The sequence below is a fragment of the Carcharodon carcharias genome, chromosome 2 (assembly GCF_017639515.1).
Source record: "Carcharodon carcharias isolate sCarCar2 chromosome 2, sCarCar2.pri, whole genome shotgun sequence".
NCBI lineage: Eukaryota > Metazoa > Chordata > Chondrichthyes > Lamniformes > Lamnidae > Carcharodon > Carcharodon carcharias.
In genome coordinates, this window is record NC_054468.1 from 26,027,624 (window position 1) to 26,047,170 (window position 19,547).

General features: G+C 41.3%; 2 protein-coding genes across 8 annotated transcripts in view; both read left to right on the forward strand.

The window, feature by feature from the left end:
• The window catches only part of xrn1 (5'-3' exoribonuclease 1), a 104,310-nt gene extending 100,814 nt beyond the window's left edge, over nucleotides 1–3,496 (forward strand). For 5 of the 6 annotated variants that reach the window (XM_041211636.1, XM_041211646.1, XM_041211608.1 and 2 more), the window contains 2 exons: nucleotides 15–273; nucleotides 2,792–3,496. In XM_041211636.1, coding sequence (XP_041067570.1) covers nucleotides 15–273; nucleotides 2,792–2,925 — 393 coding nt within the window. In that variant the 3' untranslated portion in view covers nucleotides 2,926–3,496. Of the gene's footprint in view, nucleotides 1–14; nucleotides 332–2,791 lie in introns of all 6 variants that reach the window. The other variant, XM_041211628.1, reaches the window with a different exon arrangement.
• Nucleotides 3,497–8,078: 4,582 nt separating this feature from the next.
• gk5 (glycerol kinase 5) overlaps nucleotides 8,079–19,547 on the forward strand; it is a 92,297-nt gene continuing 80,828 nt past the window's right edge. Inside the window, exon 1 of one of the 2 annotated variants that reach the window (XM_041182844.1) lies at nucleotides 8,079–8,640. In XM_041182844.1, coding sequence (XP_041038778.1) covers nucleotides 8,512–8,640 — 129 coding nt within the window. In that variant the 5' untranslated portion in view covers nucleotides 8,079–8,511. Of the gene's footprint in view, nucleotides 8,641–11,058; nucleotides 11,121–19,547 lie in introns of those variants that run through there. The other variant, XM_041182845.1, reaches the window with a different exon arrangement.

Below are 19,547 nucleotides of genomic sequence, written 5' to 3' on the forward strand. Positions count from 1 at the left end.
TCTTATTTTAAAAGGTCACCAAGAGGAGGACAACCTTCAGTAAGACATATGACGACAAGGAATACAATCATTCAATTCAGCAAAAGTTTAATCAACCAGCAACTAAAATGGAGTTTTCTCATGCATCATCACATGGGTCTCCTGCTGCTGGGACCTCAAGAAACTTTTTTCAGCCTAGTCGAACACCTCTTGAACCCCAGAACAAATCAATTGTACAGACTCCTGTTCAACCCCAAGGGCAGCAAAGGCCAACGTCAGGTTCTTCTGCTAAACGTAAGCACAGGAAACTGGCAGTCAATTTTGGAGCGTCCCAATTGCCCCAATAATTAAGGTGAATCAAATGATGCTGTTTTTGAAATTTAATTTCATATGGGGGTGTTTCTTTAAACAGCCTTGACATTCAATGTTGCATTTTTCTTCATGTCTTCATTCAGTGATGTGCTTTCCTAAATTTCAAAATTCTACTAATTCACATTTTTAGCCAGATAAGGCTATCTCCACTGAAAGCCAATGCTCATGGATTCTTTTGTCTATGAAAAGATGGTGCTCTTCAATTTTTTAGTGGGGATATTCTAATCTGTCACTCTAAATCAGGTCAAATGCTGCAAAATCCATTTCCATGCTTAAACAAAATTTTTGCCAACTGTGACCAGCTGCTGGAAAAGGCCATAAAACACTGCAGTTTCTGTGAATTATATTTGTTTTCTATTTGCAATAGCAGTTCAAGTATCCTACTCTATCTTGAGGTTTCAATTTAGTTGAAATGTAGAAGTAATGTCTGACTTCTTTTAAAAAAAAATCTACTTTGTTCATATTTCAGCACAAACTCCAATAAACACTTGGGTCTGTGTAAGGTTTGTAGAAAAAAATTAATCACACCAAAGACTATCTCCTAATATTTGAATTATTTAGTCACCCAATATTGCATTCTACCTTGGGAAGCTCATTGGAACCATAGCATGATGTGCCCTTCATAATTCTTCGAACCATGCTATCAAGCAGACCTGGTGTTTTCCCACCAAGAGGTCAAATTGTAGGACTGGCCATCGTCCATGCTACTCTTGTGGACCATCTGTTATATGACTCAGGTGTGATGTTGACAAGAAGGCAGATGGATAAGTACTTTTTGGGCTACATGAGTGAGAAATATTAAAATCCAATAAACTGAGGATTAAAAGAGCATATAAAAACAGTTAACTTTTTTTAAAACTACAGCACAAATCAAATTAATTGTGTACAACATTCTGTCACTATTGCCTGAAGATGGATATCTCGCTTTTAGATATAAATTATGTATTTTAGTCCAGAATATTTACTTTTGCCTTTATGCTAGGTATGGAAACACAACTTCCACAATTGCAAAAGCACTGATATGGCATGCCTTCTCCCCATTTTTCAACCTTCAGCAATCTTACAAATCAATGTGGAATTCTCGGTGCTCATATCATAAATAATCCACTTAAAGGTCTCTGTGACAGGACTTTCATTTTTACTTAAGGCTGATCATAACTTACCTGAGCTGTTGCTGGTATGGAAGCCTCATTTGTGGAAAGAGCAGTCAATTTTTATTATTTTTAGTGGACAGTGTTTTCATGTTATGTGAGCTCTAAAAACCTAAGTAACTATTTAGTTTTTCTTTATAATAATTTGGTTTTGGATCTAGCTAGATCGACATCTTGTCATTTCTGCCCTTTCGTTTCAAACTCTGGCCCTGCAATTAATTGTTTCCACTTTGTAGTCTGCACCTTGATGCAAAAAGTTGAGTTTGTTCTGAATGTATTTATTTTAGGCAGTTTATTATGGCTCAAATTGCAGAATATAAGTCGGTGTACCGTATTCTGAAGTTTGAGAAAGATCCGCTTTTAAAGATAGAACTTTTGTAGCGCTCATTTTCCTTGAGAAATTGCTCTTTTTTTTAAACATGGTAAAACACCTTGTAAAAGCTTGAAAAATTTCTTCAGGCATCGTCTGGATGAAATTATTTGTTTAGCTTAATTAGGACAATGATTGAAAGTGCCCCATGATCTATGTAAATGACAGTTCCATGTAACTAGTGTTAGTGAATGGGATTGGGCTCCCAGTGGGTTCTATCCCTGTTGGCTTAATTTGCTAAACGAAATGCTTTGGAATTTATTTGAAATTATATTTCTAAAACTAATTTTGGTATTAACCATTTAATTGCTTTTAGAGATTCTTCAAGCTGGCCATCTTTTGTATCAACACAGCACTTGTACTTGCTATGTCATAATACGGTCTTTTACATTGTATTTCTCTCCCTTTCCTTTCTATAATGATCCCATTCTTTCACTGGGTTAGGTTATGTCCATATTTTGTGTTGTATTGAAAATTACTGATCCAACCAAGTTAGTGTGCTTTGCATTATTTCATGCCTTTGTTTTTTCTCTATTCTTTGCCTTGTCACTTAGTCAGCCTCTCTTGTGGATGAGTGGCATTGCTTGATATTTAAATAAGTTGGACAGTAGTTGTTAAGTCCAGTTATCTTGCATTTGATGTAGGAAAAATTGTAGAATTCAGCATTTAAAATCCAGAAATTTAACAGGTTCATTCACCTAAATGCCCTGGAGTTTAATAAAAACTTAAGTTTTATTTTAATACCCATTTTTTTTCAGAACAGCTAATGTCTCATGCTTTTACATTGCTAAAACCTGCTATCTGTGTTTTGAAATGTTGAAATGGTTGTAGAAATATCCTTCCTAGCTATACTAAAATGGCTTAAATATTGTAATTGAAAATATTAATTGAATTTTAATTGTGATTCATTTTTCAAAAGGTATTCCAGATCCTTTTTTAGTGTCATCTGATGCCCCTATTTGTCCACGTCTGCCGGTAACTTGTGAATTGCCATCAGTCATCCAGGGAACATCTGACTCTCCCAACTGCAATCTCCCATCTCAACATGCGTGACCATTTTTATAAATTTCATATAAATTTTTATTCAATATAGCCAATTATGTCCATTGTACAGTTAAAACACCAAAAGCCTGATGTGTTCATGTAAAACAATGTATTTTATACGACTAAAGAAAATTCAACTTCTGGTGTAGATGTTGTAGAAAGTGATCTAAGATTGTTTTATAGAAATCAGAAAATTTCAAGAATGATTTACTGCCTGATTTATAGGTTCTATGCATTCACTTGTGTTTTTTTTTGTTTTAGAATACTTTAAGCATTTTATCTAATTGTGACACAAACTTTTTAATGTCTATCAATATTAAAATTGCATTGCTTTTATGAGTACTCTAAATGTTGTATTAAAGCCTTTTCACATGGATCATACTAGGTTAGGAAAGATACAGTGAAAGGAAGTTGATGGCGACTCATTAGTCATTTATTGACAAATGTGGACTTTTTACATTTTATGTATTAAACAATGGAGAAGTTACTGGCTAATAACAGTACAATTCAATGTTGCACTTTCTGCTGATGTGTATAGATAAACTCAATATTACAAATAAAGCATTTTGTTACAAGTGTTCAAAATGTGTTGCTGACTTTGTTCTGTTATTTAGTAATTTGTAACAACTTAGGAAATGTAAGATTAAACTAAGGTTGTTTCTGAGTATTTTACCATTTTCCTCAATCTCAAGTTCCATGACTCAGTCTATTGAAATTTTATCTGGACCCTGTTTGTGCACTCATTTATTGTGCAGTATGTAACTTGACCCCAGGAAACTAATATATGTGTGGTGCAGTGCCAGGAAGATTGGTATACTTTCGAACTGATTTGTACAAATTATGTGGTCCATCTACTGTCTTCCTCTCCTCCTTTCATATTAGTAATTGACGGTTTTTGGATGCTGAAAAAGATGGGAAAAAGCAATTGCCACTTTAACAGCATGCCTAGCAACCAGTTTGAGTAAACAGTGACTTGAGAACATTGTATTGTCTATCTTCTTGGTTGAGAAACTTTACAATGGACCCCAGGACATGGAGGAAGATTAACTTGCCAGTGACTTTTTTACCATTTTTTTTCCATTTACAAACAACTTATTGACTAAAATGTTCTATTTTTGCAGCTGAAGTCTTAACTCTCTTACTGATGTGAAGCTGCTCTGCAGCCTTGGGTACTTGTGTACATCTTTCTCTCTCTCTCTCTCTCTTTCCCCCCCCTCCCTCAAGTCATGCTTTAGTTTTTCATCATTTTAGCCTTAGGACTTGTGCTAGTTCATAGTCCAGTACTTTGTACTGGTGGTGATTGCATATTGTAGGCCTGATCTGTTGTACTTGAGTTTTTTTTAAAAAAAAAACATGTTTTTCTGTCCTATTTACAATTCTATAACCTTAAAATTAAAAGGGTCATTGACCTGAAACAGTAACTCTTTCTTTCTCCACCAATGCTGCCAGCCTTGCTGAGTATTTCCAACATTTTCTGTTGTTAATTACTTAAAATTAGAGCTGGCCATTCAGAGGTGATGTCAGAAAGTACTTCACACAAAGGGTAGTGAAAATCTGAAACTCTTTTGTATGGGGACCAAAACTGTGCACAATACTCCAGGTTCGGTCTCACCAATGCCTTGTACCAGCAATTTACAATGCCAAAACAGACTCATAGATTTTCTTAGCAAGGGTATCAAGGGTTATGAAACCATGGTGGGTGGATGGAGTTGAGATACAAATTAGCTACGATCTAACAGAATGATGGAACAAGTGCAAAGGGCTGAAGGGCCTACTCCTATTCAATTAAACATTTGGCAATATCATTTCAGACACTATTCATAAGAACTAGGAGTAGGAGTAGGCAATTCAGCCCCTCGAGCCCACCCCACCATTCATCACGATCATGGCTAATCTCATTTCAGCTTCAGCTCCAATTTCTCGCACTCTCCCCATAACCTTTCAACCTGTTACTAATTAAAAATCTGTCTTTCTCCTCGAATTTATTCAACATCCCGGCATCCACTGCACTCTGAGGTAGTGAATTCCACAGATTCACGACCCTTTGAGTAAAGTAACTCCTCCTCATCTCTGATTTAAATCTACCAGCCCTTTGCCTAAAACCATGGCTTCTCGTTCTAGAATGCCCCAGAAGGGGAAACATCCGCTCCATGTCTACTTTGTCTATCCCCTTTAGCATCTTATATGCCTCAATTAGATCTCCTCTCATCCTTCTAAACTCTAGCGAGTATAGGCCTAAACTGCTCAATCTCTCCTCATAAGACAAGCCCCGCATCTCTGGAATCGGTCTAGTGAATCTCCTCAACTGCCTCCAGTGCAACTACATCCTCCTTCAAATATGGGGACCAAAACTGTGCACAATACTCCAGGTGCAGTCTCACCAATGCCTTGTACAGTCCTTGTCAACAGGACTTAAAAGAACCAGCAATGAGACAATACCCAACATTTTAGTGAGAATGCAGAGCCTTTTCACAATCCAGCCAAGTTAAGGCAGTTTTTCATGGATTTTTTTTTTTCTACATCTAAACTTCATGTTAAATGCTTATTTTTTTCTGCCACGTGAGATCAGCTACACCTGCATCTAATGACCAGGGTAGGTGATTTATCTCCATAATTATACTTTAATTATCTCCAAGATCATTACACAAAACTGTACTTCAAAGACAGTAAGTCATGCTTTAGTTTTTCATCATTTTAGCCTTCAGACTTGTGCTAGTTCATAGAGTACTTTGTACTGGTGGTGACTGCATATTGTAGGCCTGATCCGTGTATGAGTTTTTTTTAAAAAAAACATGTTTTTCTGCCCTATTTACAATTCTATTAATTACAGAGCAACCACTTTTAGCTATGATCTAACAGAATGATGGAACAGGTGCAAAGGGCTGAAGGGCCTACTCCTATTCCATTAAGCATTTTGTCCAGTACAAAACCAGGGTGTGGTTACTTAACACAGTTACTTGTGAGATTGCTATTATCTGCCTCTCTATCACCAGTTCAGAATTTCACACTTGCCTAAGCCAACAAACTTGTCTTGTTGGAGGAAATACCAGTGAATACTCTATCTAGGATTGTGAAAAGGGAAAAATGACTACTTGCATATAAAGCATAACCAAGCTCTGCACAGTTGTAAAGCAAATCGGAACAGGAATAAAGGAAGTGGCTAATGCTGTTGGTTTAAGAGTTTTTTTTAAGGTCGGAAGAAAGCAAAAAAACAAAGGTTGAGGAAGAATGCCAGTGTGGGAATAAAATGGCTGATGCCATCATTAATGTTGAAGAATGGAAAGAACGTAGGAACAGGAGTAGGCCATTCAACCCGTGGAGCCTGTTCTGCCACTCAGTCCATTGAACCTGTTCTATAATGCTGTTAGATCTTGTCTGGAGCAAAAATAAAAATACCTGGGAAAAACTCAGCAGGTCTGACAGCATCTGCGGAGAGGAACACACTTAACGTTTCGAGTCCGTATGACTCTTCAACAGAACTAATAATAGAAGAGAGATGAAATATAGCTGGTTTAAGGGGGGGGTGGGACAAGTAGAACTGGATAGAGGGCCAGTGATAGGTGGCGATTGCCAAAAGATGTCATAGACAAAGAGGTGTTGATGGTGGTGATATTATCTAAGGAATGTGCTAATGGTGACATTAAGGGTAGAAAGCAGGATGAGCAAGGTACAGATAACATAGCCCTACTTGGGGTGGGGTGGGGGGAAGGGATCGAAATAGGCTAAAAGGTAGAGATAAAACAATGGATGGAAATACATTTAAAAATAATGGAAATAGGTGGGAAAAGAAAAATCTATAAAAATTATTGGAAGAAACAGGGTGGGGATGGAGGAGAGAGTTCATGATCTGAAGTTGTTGAACTCAATATTCAGTCTGGAAGGCTGTAGAGTGCCTAGCCGGAAGATGAGGTGCTGTTCCTCCAGTTTGCGTTGAGCTTGTCTGGTATGTGTCCATCTACCCACCTTGTTTTCTTGACCTTTATCTCACAAAAATCATTCAGTTTTGACATCTTCAACTGACCCAGCCTCAGCAGCTTCTCAGGGGAAATCCAGGTTTCTACTACCGGCTGTGTGAAGGAGCGCTCTCTGAACGGCCTAGATTCTAATTTTAATGTCACATGCCTTCGTTCTGGTCTTCCTATCAGAGGAAGTACTTTATCTCCACTGTATCAATTCCTTTGACCATGATAAACATATCACTTGAATCCGCTTTAATCTTTTACACTTGAATGAATACAACCTCATCCATGCGACATGTCCTCAGTTTTTAGCCTGAGGGAAGGGAGCACACGTGCAGATCAGAGGAGAAGTGACGAGAGCACCATCGAACCAGAGGAGTTTTTCAGAAATGGGTCGGCCTGAGACTGCCTGGAGACCTGTACATGAGGATTGGAGTCTTGAGGGCCAGGCTGTAAAAGCGGTGTGGGGAGTGACATGGGTGATTAGACGAGTGGGATTTCCTACGGGGTAGGATTTGGGTGAATTGGGATTTATTACAGCCCTAATCCTTTGTGAAAAAAAAACCGACGGCAGGTGTGAGTAGGAGGGTTAAAAACAAAAAAACTGCGGATGCTGGAAATCCAAAACAAAAACAGAATTACCTGGAAAAACTCAGCAGGTCTGGCAGCATCGCCGGAGAAGAAAAGAGTTGACGTTTCGAGTCCTCATGACCCTTCGACAGAACTAGTTGACAGAACCAGACCTGCTGAGTTTTTCCAGGTAATTCTGTTTTTGTTGTGAGTAGGAGGGTCTTGGTGGAAGAAGAATGTGTCAGCATCACCTATCATTCAATGCCAGCTACGTCATAGCGCTGCTCTGAATGTTCCTGGTGAGGATACGCCTGTAACGGGGGTGGGGAACACTACTCTGTTTCATTGTACTGGATCAGATAATTCCTCAGATTTGCATCTATACAGGACCTTTCATGATCCCCTCAGGGCTTCCCGCAAATGTGTGAATTTTGAAATGTTGTTTCAAATTGAGGAATTTCTCAGAGGAACCAAACGACACAGAACCCACACACAGCCAGTGTGCGTGTGTGTTTAAATGTGAGAGAGAGAGAGAGAGAAAAAAATGTAGGAGTGAGCACTGAGGGCACCTCCCCTTTAAGATGGTCTGATGTGTGACGCCATGGGTCACAGGAGGGGCCGGGGGTGGGTGGGTGGTTATGAGGTTATTGACCGGGAGAAAGCTGCCCCAGCTTGCGTAAGCAGTCCTATTTCCAATGTGTAGAACCTGATTCTGGGAATGGAGGGATAAGGGTTCTCATCATGACTTTTCATTGCCAGGGAGCCTTACAATCAGTTTGTTGTGAGAAGGCCCTGGGAAGAGGAGGAGGTGGCGCTAGAAGAATGCGAATGTTTCATTTGAATACATTTACCCCTGCCTGGGATACAAAGTAACCGTGGAAGTTGGACCTGTTGCTTCCTGGTATCGGGGCTTCTTGTTGAAATTCAGCCCCTGAAGATTCCCCCCCCCCCCCCCCCCATTTGCTACTCGCCTTCCTCTTTAGCTTGATGGCTCCCGAATCGCCCTGTGCCCTGACTCTGTGATTTCGTGGGGGGGGGAGGTTGTTCGCCCAGCCCGGCGCCAGCGATGGGTTCCGTCAGAAACGGTGTTCGGCGAAATGAGACGTACGTTCTGGCCGTCGATGTTGGCTCCACATCCATCAGGTGCCACGTGTACGACCCCGCTGCCAAGATCAAAGGTTTCAGCAGTAAGCCGGTAAGATCCACATGTATCGGGGCAAAGTCAGGCATCGAGTAAACAAGTAACCAGGAGGTCACAGGGGAAATGTCTGTGAATGAGAGCCCACTGCTTAACTTAACCTCAGTCAATCTGTTGAACTTTTTTAAAATTGTGACCGCACTCATTGTGCACCCCCTGTATTTCCCTGGTTGGGGGTAACCTTACCTAGTGCATCGATGTCAGTTTACAGGATAGGATGAGTAAAAGGGTCAGGTTCCGACGGTAGGTCTACAGAATTGAATTAGCTTGATATGATTCAGATGAAATGCAACTGAATGGCCACTGATCATTGGTAGCTGGATAAATCGTGTTCTCCCAGAATGAGTTGCACTGGCGTTGAAATTCTGGGGCTCCTGGGTGGTTATAATTGGAGCCGACTTTATAACACTAAGTAGAAAATGTTCACTCAAATTTTACTGCGTGGGATTTTTCCCAATATTTTGTGGATCATGCTCTGTGAGCCTGCTCTTTTTTTTGGGCGGGGGGGCTGGTGTGATGACAGTGGCTTTGACCTTGGTTAAAAAAAATAAGGATATCACCTCGGATATTAGCAATGCTGAAGTACCTGTGTGTTCTATGGTGGGATAGTGCAGTTGTTTACTAACCAACATATAGGCTTATCATTTTGCACCAAATCTTCGCAGTTGTCTGAATCCTAGATAATAGGATATGGGGATTGGCATTCCAAATGTAACACAATCTTTAATTAACTAGGACTGACTATTTGCATGAATGCGGGCAGTAGTTTGGATAGAGGATTGTGTGCAGCTGGAAGTGTAATGTTTCCTGGCTATTTGTCAGCAGATACCGTAAAGCCCAATTGATAACTGCAAATCTGATAATGGGCTGCAAATAAAAGTACTTATGGACCAAAGGGTGGCAATTATGATGAGTGTGGCAGACATTTGGCTGAACAGATTGAGTAATTTATTGTACTATTAATTGCTGTAACAGAAAATTATGTCTGCATAAATTTAAATTGATCATCTTGAATTAAAAAGGGAAAATATTGGAAGTACGTGTCAGCATACACAAAAGGAAAAGACCAGTTTAAAAAAAAACTTGCATTTTTAAATGTATTTTTAATGGCTGAATTGGTGGTATATACTTCTGAATCAGGTGGTCTTGAGTTCAAGTCCCACTCCAGTGATTTGAATCAGACTGACACTTCTGCAATTTTGAGTATTGCAGTGCTGAAAGTGCTGTCTTTCAGATGAGACGTTAAACTGAGGCCCCATTTTCCCCCTTGTGTGAATGTAGAAGACCCCATGCCATTATTTTGAAGAAAACTGAAGTTCTCACCAATATTTATCCCTTAACATAAAATGGAATAGCTGGTCATTATTGTTCATGGACTCCTACTGTGCACAAATTAACTGCATACAAATTGGCTGCCACATTTCTTACAACAATGACCACACTTCAAAGAACCTTATTGGGTGTCAAATATTTTGGGGATATCTGAAGGTCATGAGAGGCACCAAAAAATTCAAGTTTTTCTATGACTTCAATATTCTAAAGCACTTCATAACATTGAAGTACTTTTTGCTCAGTTACGGAGAATGTATGCTTCTCAAGGGCAGTTAGGGATAGGCAATAAATATTGACCTTCCCAGCGATGCCCATATCCTGTAAATGAATATATATATATATAATATAATATATATTTAAAAGTCCTTGCTGAACTAATTTTCAGGACATATAGATACAGCTGGGCAATATTGACAGCGCTGTCTGAAACAGAACTAGTCTGGGTCACTGAAGTTAATACATCGACTTGCAGCCAGTTCCAAGGAATCGTCCACTTGAAGTCTGAGGTACCACAGGAAGAAATTCAGGTCAAGACCTTTTCCCAATCATAAACTCAATATTCCTCAATATTGAAGCAGCTATGTTCCCTCGTACCCTCAGATACTTAGGGTTCTGTTGTTAATGGTGCACTGCAGCATGGTGTATCTGTTGCAGGATTTTGAGTTGCTCCTATTTCTGACAGAAATTCTTGTTCAAAAAGGAGCCATAAATTGCTCCCCTTTTTTTATTTGAACATCATTGCCTAAATAGTCTTGACTAGTTCACAGGATATCAACACTTCACATATTAATAAACAACTCTCACATGTATTGCACCTTTCAAATCCTCAGGATATCCCTAAGCACTTTTTAACTACTGAGTTAGACCTAAAGTGAAGTAACAATTGGTGAACACTAATGTTCCGCAAACAACAAATGAGATACTTGATGAGTTCATCTATTTTGGTAGAATTGATTGCAGAATGATTTTTCAGCCAGGACACCAGGCGAGCAAGCTCCCCATGTTTTATTTCAATGCTGTGATTGGATCTTTGTCCACCCAAACAGGCAGGCTCATTCAGCATCTCAACAAAAGACAAGCTCCAAGAATGCAGCACACCCTTGGAACTGCATGCACTGAAGTTTCATCTTGGATAATGTCATGGAGTGAGTCTTGAACATCCTCCCTACAAGTGTGCTACCATGGAACCATGAATGTGTTGTTGTGTAAAGAGTTGATGCCTTTTGGCCCCTTGAACAATTAAGGCTTCTATATAGATTAATTTGGCACTGGTTGGTTATTGCAAAGTTAATATTGCCAATCAGCCCACTTCTTCCTAAGCAGCTCATTAGCCTGATGGTAGTAATGAGCTTACTATTTTCTTTCAGTACAGCTGATCCAGAGACGTAATTGGAGAGGAAGGAGAGAAAGAAATTAGCTACGTTAGGGAACGAAACCAAAAAAAACTTTGAAAATTTTCATTGTTATATTCTAAGTTCTTTGTTTTAGCTGATCCTAAAAACTGGAATTATATGATACATGGTAAAGTTAGGTCTTGAGTAATTAGCTATATAGGGGACATGTTTATTAAAAAATATATCCAGAAACATTCAACTTTCACATGATCGTAGGTGGTTTTAAATTAATGGTGCTTAACGCAACCTCATAAATTCCATGGATAAATTAAGTGTAAAATTCTTTTCAAATTTTCTAGGGTGGAACTCCATTCACTGTTTTGCAAACTAATTGAAATAGTTTTTGGATCTGTTTGCGTATGAGGTTGCGCTCCCACTCCTGTGGGAGTTTGTGTAGAAGAATAATAACCCTATTCACAAATACAAAGATGCTTGGAATCTTCAATCCAGATTAGAGGTATTTTCAAATGGTCACCAGGGATTCAATGATATAGGAGATCAGGATTGATAATCTGGTCAAGGCAGCATTAGTGCATAGTTACAGTTATCGAGTGTTGACATTTTGTGACCTTGGATAATTAATTCTGACCAGTGGGTGCTTTTGGAGTACCATGCTAATTAAAATTATTTTAAAGATTGCACAGTGATTTGTCGAGATTGTACTTACTGTTACAAATTCTTTGCGTTGTGATTTTTCAGAGATATTAAGTATGTTTATAACTTATGGAAAAATTCACAGTGACATGGCAACGTAAAAATTAACAAAAGCTGATCAGCTGCGGAAAAGTTAAAACCTCGAGACTATCTCTGAATATAGGTCTTATGATGTGAAGAACAGGAAGCATCAGACTATCCACATTCCATTGTTCTATTGTGGGTGGCGGGGAAAGAATAGAGAACTACCCTAAAATTTTTTTAATTCTATCATGGGATGTGGGTGTGGCTAGCAAGGCCAGCATTTGTGGCCCATTGCCAATTGCCCTTGAGAAAGTGGTAATGAGTCACCTTCTTGAACAACTACAGCTCATGTGGTGTAGGTACACCCACAAATGGTGCTGTCAGGAAGGGAGTTCCAGGATTTTGACCCAGCGATAGTGAAGGAACAACGATATAAATACAGTTAGGATGATGTGCAGCTTTGGAGGGGAACTTGCAGGTACCGGTGTTCCCATGCATCTGCTGCCTTAGTCTTCCAGGTGGTAGAGGTCACAGGTTTGGAAGGTGCAGCTGAAGGAGCCTTGGTGAGTTGCTGCCATTGTGCATTAGTGATGGAGGAAGCGAATGTTTAGGTTGGTGGATGGGATGCTGATTAAGTGTGCTGCTTTGTCTTGAGCCAACTCGTCCAGGTAAGTGGAGAATATTCCATCACACTCCTGACTTGTGTTTATACGTTCATGGGATGTGGGCATCGCTGGCTAGGCCAGCATTTAATGCCCATCCCTAATTGCCCTTGAGAAGGTGGTGATGAGCTGCCTTCTTGAACCACTGCAGCCCATTTGGTGTAGGTATACCCACAGTGCTGCTGGGAGGGTGTTCCAGGATTTTGCCCAGAGACACTGAAGGAATTGTGATATATTTCCAAGTCAGGATGGTAAGCGGCTTGGAGGGGAATTTGCAGTTGGTTCTCGTCCTTCTAGATGGTAGTGGTCGTGGGTTTGGAAGGTTCTGTCTAAGGAGCCTTGGTGAGTTTCTGTAGATGGCACACACTGCCACCAATGCACAATGGCAGCAGAGGGAGTGGGAATATTTGTGGATGGGGTGCCAATCAAGCAGACTGCCTTATCCTGGATGGTGTCAAGCTTCTTGAGTGCTGTTGGAGCTGTACTCATCAGGTAAATGGAGAGTATTGCATCACACTCCTAACTTGTGCCTTGTAGATGGTGGACAGGCTTTGAGGACTCAGGAGGTGAGTTACTCATCGCAGGATTCCTTGTCTCGACCTGCTCTTGTAGCAACAGAATTTACATGGCTGGTTCAGTTCAGTTTCTGGCAGTGGTAACCACAGGATCTTGATAGTGGTGGATTCAGTGATGGTAATGCCATTGAATGTCATTGGCGATGGTTAGACTCTCTCTTGTTGGAGATGGTCATTGCCTGGCACTTATGTGGTGTGAATGTTACTTGCCACTTGTCAACCCAAGCCTGGATATTGTCCAGGTCTTGCTGCATTTGGACATGGACTGAGGGGTTGTGAATGGTGCTGAAAATTGTTCAATCATCAGCGAACATCCCCACTTCTAACCTTATGGAAGGAACTTCATTGAAGCAGCTGAAGATGGTTGCGCCTAGGACACTAACCTGAGGAACTCCTGCAGTGATGTCCTGGAACTGAGATGATTGACCTCAAACAACCACAACTATCTTCCTTTGTGCTAGGTATGACTCCAACTGGCAGAGACTTTTCCCCCTGATTCCCAGTGATTCCCATTTTGCTAGGACTCTTTGCTCTGTCAAATGGTGTCTTGATGTCAAGGGCAGTCACTCTCACCTCACTGAGTTCAGTTCTTTTGTCCATGTCTGAACCAAGGCTGTAATGACGTCAGGAGCTGAGTGACCCTGATGGAACCCGAACTGAGTGTCAGTGAGCAGGTTAGAACCACGGAAAAGCTACAGTGCAGAAAGAGGCCATTCAGCCCATCATGTCTGCACTGGCCAAAAAGAGAAAAAAGAAACTAGCCACTCATTTTAATCCCACTTTCCAGCACCTGGCCCATAGCCTTGCAGGTTACAGCACTTCACATGTAGATCCAGGTACCTTTTAAATGAGTTGAGCATTTCAGCCTCAACCACCAATTTAGGCTGTGCATTCCAGACACCCACCACCCTCTGAGTGAAAAAGTTTTTCCTGATGTCCCCTCTAATTCTTCTACCAATCACCTTAAACTATGCCCCCTAGTAATTGACCCCTCACCTAGGGGAAACAAGTCTTTCCTGTCTACCCTATCTAGGCCCCTCATAATTTTGTACACCGTAATTAGGCCACCACTTAGCCTCCCCTGCTCTAAGGAAAATGACCCTAGCCTATCCAATCTTTCCTCATAGCAGCAATTTTCAAGCCCAGGCAACATTCTTGTAAATCTCCTCTGTACTCTCTCTAGAGCGTTTTATGTCCTTCCTGTAATGTGGTGACCAGAACTGTGCACAAAATACCAACTGTGGCCTAACCAGTGTTTTATGCAGTTCCATCATTCCATCCCTGCTTTTGTATTCAATATCTCGCCCAATAAAGGAAAGCATTCCACATGCTTTCTTGACCATCTTTTCCTGCCACCTTCAAGGACCTGTGAACATTCACTCCAAGGTCTCTCACTTCCTCAACCCTTCTCAATAGCTTTCCATTTATTGAGTATTCCCTTGCTTTGTTTGCCTTCTCTAAATGCATTATTGGTAAGCAAGTGCCATTTGATAGCACCGCTGATGACCCCTTCCATCACTTTACTGATGCTGAAGAATTTGCTGATGGGGTGGTAATTGGCCGGGGTGGATTTGTCCTGCTTTTTGCATATAGGACATACTTGGGCAATTTTCCACATTGCTGGGTAGATGCCAGTGTTGTAGCTTACTGGAGAAGCTTGGCTAGGGGTGTGGCAAGTTCTGGAGCACGTCTTCAGTACTGTTGCCAGAATATTGTCAGGCCTCATAGCTTTTGCAGTATCCAGAGACTTCAGTTGCTTCTTGATATCACGTGGAGTGAATTGAATTGGCTGAAGACTGGCATCTGTGATGCTGGAGACCTCTGGAGGAGGCTGCGATGGATCATCCACGCAGCACTTCTGGCTGAAGATTGTTGCAAATGCTTAAGCCTTATCTTTTGCACTGATGGGCTTCCCCATCATTGAGGATGGGGATATTTGTGGAGCTTTCTCCTCCAGTGAGTTACGAACATATGAGCAAGGAGCAGGAGTAGGCTATTCTGTCCCTCAAGCTTGCTCTGCCATTTAATAAGACCATGGCTGATCTGATAGTAACCTCAAATCTGCATCCTACCTACCCCCAATAACCTATCAATCCCTTACTTACCAAGAATCTATCTATTTCTGCCTCAAAAATATTCAGACTCTGCTTTCACCACCTTTTCAGGAAGAGAGTTCCAAAGACTCACGACCTTCTGAGAGAAACATTTTGCCTCATCTCCATTTTAAATGGGCAACCCCTTACTTTTAAACAGTGACCCCTAGTTCTAGATTTTCCCAAAAGAGGAAACATCCTCTCCACATCCACCCTGTCAAGACACCTCAGGATGTTGAATGTTTCAATCAAATTGCCTCTTACTCTTCTAAACTCCAGTGGATACAGCCTAACCTGTCCAATCTTTCCTCATAAGACAACCTGCCCATTCCAGGGATTAGTCTGGTAAACCTTCTCTGAACTGCTTCCAATGCATTTATATCCTTCCTTAAATACTGTATGGTACTCCAGATGAGGTCCCACTAGTGCTCTGTATGACTGAAGCATAACCTCCCTTTTGTATTCAATTTCCCTTGCAATAAATCATAACATTCTATTAGCTTTGCTAATTACTTGCTGTTGCTGCATGCTAGCCTTTTGCAGTTCATGCATTAAGACACCTGGATCCCTCTGCATCACAGAGCTCTGCAATCTCTCACCATTTAGATAATATGCTTCTTTTATTCATCCTGCTAAATGGACAATTTCACATTTTCCCACATTATACTTCATTTTTCCAAATCCTTGCCCACTTACTTAACCTATCTATATCTTTTTGTAGACTCCCTTTGTCCTCCTCACAACTTACTTTCCTACCTTTCTTTGTGTCATCAGCAAATTTGGCAACCATCCTATTCATCCATGTCACTGATATAAATTGTAAACAGTTGAGGTGCCAGCACTAATCCCTGTGGCACACCGCTCGTTACATCTTGCCAAGCTGAAGAAGACACATTTATGCCTACCCTCTGCTCCCTGTTAGCCATCCAGTCTTCTCTCCATGCCAATATGTTACCCCCTATACCATGAACTTTTATTTTCTGCAATAACCTTTATGTGGCACTTTATTAAATGTCTTCTGGAAATCTAAGTACAGTACGTCCGCCGGTTCCCCTTTATCCACAGCATGCCACTTCTTCAAAGAGCTCCAGTAAGTTGGTTAAACATGATTTCCCTTTCACAAAACCATGTTAAATCTGCCTGAATACCTTGAACTTATCCAAGTGCCCTGCTATAATAGCTTCTAACGTTTTCCCTATTAAACTAACTGGCCTGTAGTTTCCCGCTTTCCTCCTTGAATAATGGAGTTATGTTCACTGTCTTCCAACCTAATGGGACCTTCCTTGAATCTTTGGAGTTTCAGAAAATTAAAGCCAATACATCTCCCAAGCCATTTGTTTTAAATGTCCACTGCCATTCACGACCGGATGTGGCAGGACTGCAGAATTTAGATCTGATCCGTTGGTTGTGAAATTGCTTTGCCCTGTCTAGCGCTTGCTGCTTATGCTGTTTGGCACACAAGTAGTCCCGTGTTGTGGCTCCCGCAGGTTGACACCTCATTTTTAGGTATGCCTGATGCTGCTCCTGGCATGCCCTCCTGCACTCTTCATTGAACCAGGGTTGATCTCCTGGCTTGGTGATAATGGTAGAGTGCCATGAGGTTACAGATTGTGGTTGAGTATAAGTCAGTTTATACTGATGGCCCACAGCCAGTCTTGAGTAGCTAGATCTGTTCAAAATCTTTCCCATTTAGCATGATGGTAGTGCCACACAACATGATGGAGGGTGTCCTCAATGGGAAGAGTCCTCCACAACGACAGTGCAGTTTTTTTATTCGTTCATGGGATGCGGGTGTCGCTGGCTAGGCCAGCATTTATTGCCCATCCCTAATTGCCCTCATTGAGAGGACATTCTAACAGTCAACCACATTGCCGTGGGTCTGGAGTCACATGTAGACCTGACCAGATAGCAGATTTCCTTCCTTAAAGGACATTAATGGACCAGATGGGTTTTTATGACAATAGGCTATGGTGTCGTGGTAATCATCAGACTTCTAATTCCAGATTTTTATTCAAGTCAAATTTCACCATCTGCCGTGGTGGAATTTGAACCCAGGTCCCCAGAGCATTACCCTGGATGTCTGGAATACTAGTCTAGTCCAGTGACGATACCACTATGCCACTACCTCCCCTCTGCTGGTTACTGTTATCGATGCTGTCATGGACAGATGCATCTGCGGCAGGCAGGTTGGTGAGGATGATGTCAAGCATGTTTTTCCCTCCTGTTTGTTCCCTCACCACCTGCCTCAGACCCAGCCTTCAGTGTTCTTCAGGACTCAGCCAGCTCGGTCTGTAGTGGTCCTATTAATTCACTCTTGGTGATGAACGTTGAAGGATACATTCTGTGCCCTTATTTTTTGTAGATGGTGGACAGGCTTTGGGGAGACAGGAGGTGAATTACTCACCTCAGAATTCCCAGTCTCTGACTTGCTCTTGTGGACACAGTATTTATATTGCTGGTCAAGTTCTTTTTCTGGTCAGTGGTGTTCCCCACCATGTGGACAGTGGGAGAAATTCACTGATGGTAATGCCATTGAATGTTAAGAGGAGATGGTTTGATTCCCTCTAGTTGGTGATGGTCATTGCCTGGCACTTGTGTGGTGTGAATGTCACTTGTCTTATCAGCCCAAGCCTGAATGTTGTCCAGGTCTTGGTGCAAATAGCCAAGGACTGCTTCAGTACCTAAGTTGACCAAACTACAGCTTGCATTAATGTAACAGGAGGCTGTGAATACTGAAAGCACAAAGCTTGTTTTGGATCCTTGGGGAATGTTCACTGCCCTGAAAATTTTAAACATTCCACCCACCCCCAAAGTTTTACTTTACATATGTTCCAACATTTTCTGATGCACACTGGCAGCAGCGTGTGTCATCTACAAGATGCACTGCAGCAACTCTCCTCGGCTCCTTTGACAGCACCTTCCAAACCTACAACCTCTACCACCTAGAATGACAAGGGCAACACATGCATGGGAACGCCACCACCTGCAAGTTCCCCTCCAAGCCACACTTCATCCTGACTTGGAAATATATCACCGTTCCTTCAATGCCACTGAGACAACATCCTGGAACTCCCTTCCTAACAGCACTGTGGGTGTACCTACAACACATGCATTGTGGCGGTTCAAGAAAATGGCTCACCAGCATTCTCAAAATCAATTTGGGTGAGCAACAAATACTGGCTTTGCTGGCAACGCTCCCATTTCAAGAGCACATTTAAAAAAAAACTTCCACCTTCCAAACCAAAAATAATGTAACGTTGAGAGGTAACTGAGGTATAGCATTAAAACATGTCTGCACAAATTTCAAAACACTTCTTTCCATTGTAAATTTAAGCCTAGTTGCATATTTGTTAGTTTGTGAACTAAAATGTTTTACATCAACACCACCACCGCTACCAACTAGTAGCTCAGCCATGTGAAAAGAACAAAAAAGAACATTAAAAGATAGGAGCAGGAATAGACCATATGTCCCGTCAAGCCTGCTCCACTATTTGATACGATCAGAGCTGATCTCCAGCTTAAACTCTACTTTCCTATCCATTCCCCATATCCCTTGCTTCCCTTCACTGTGTTCCTTCACTGTCGCTGGGTCAAAATCCTGGAACTCTCTTCCTAACAGCAATGTGGCTGTACCTACACTACATGGACTGCAATGGTTCAAGAAGGTGGATCACCACCACTTTCTGAAGGGCAATTAGAGATGCACAATAAATGCAGGCCTTGCCCGTGATGCCCATGTCCTGTGAACAAATAATTTTTTTAAAAAGACCAAAAATCTGTCAGCCTCAGCCTTAAACATATTCAGTGATGGAACGTCCACATTCCTGTCCTCTCGGGTGGAGAATTCCAAAGATTCACAATGCCTTGAGTGATGAAATTTCTCTTCCGCTCAGTCCTAAATAATGAGCCTGTCATCCTGAGAGTGCGCCCTTGTGTTCTAGATTCCCCAGCCAGGTGAAAAACCTTCTGTGCCTACTCTATCGAGCCCCTTCAGAATCTTGTATGTTTCAAATGATAGATGGGGATGTGTTAAAATAGATTTGCAAATGATTGGCTAATAGACTGCAATGAGCAGTAATGCATGGTCAGGCTTGGCAGTCAGTCACCAGTGGAGCCACAAGGTTCACTGTTGGGGATACTGTTTATATTTTTTATAAATTTGAAGAAGGA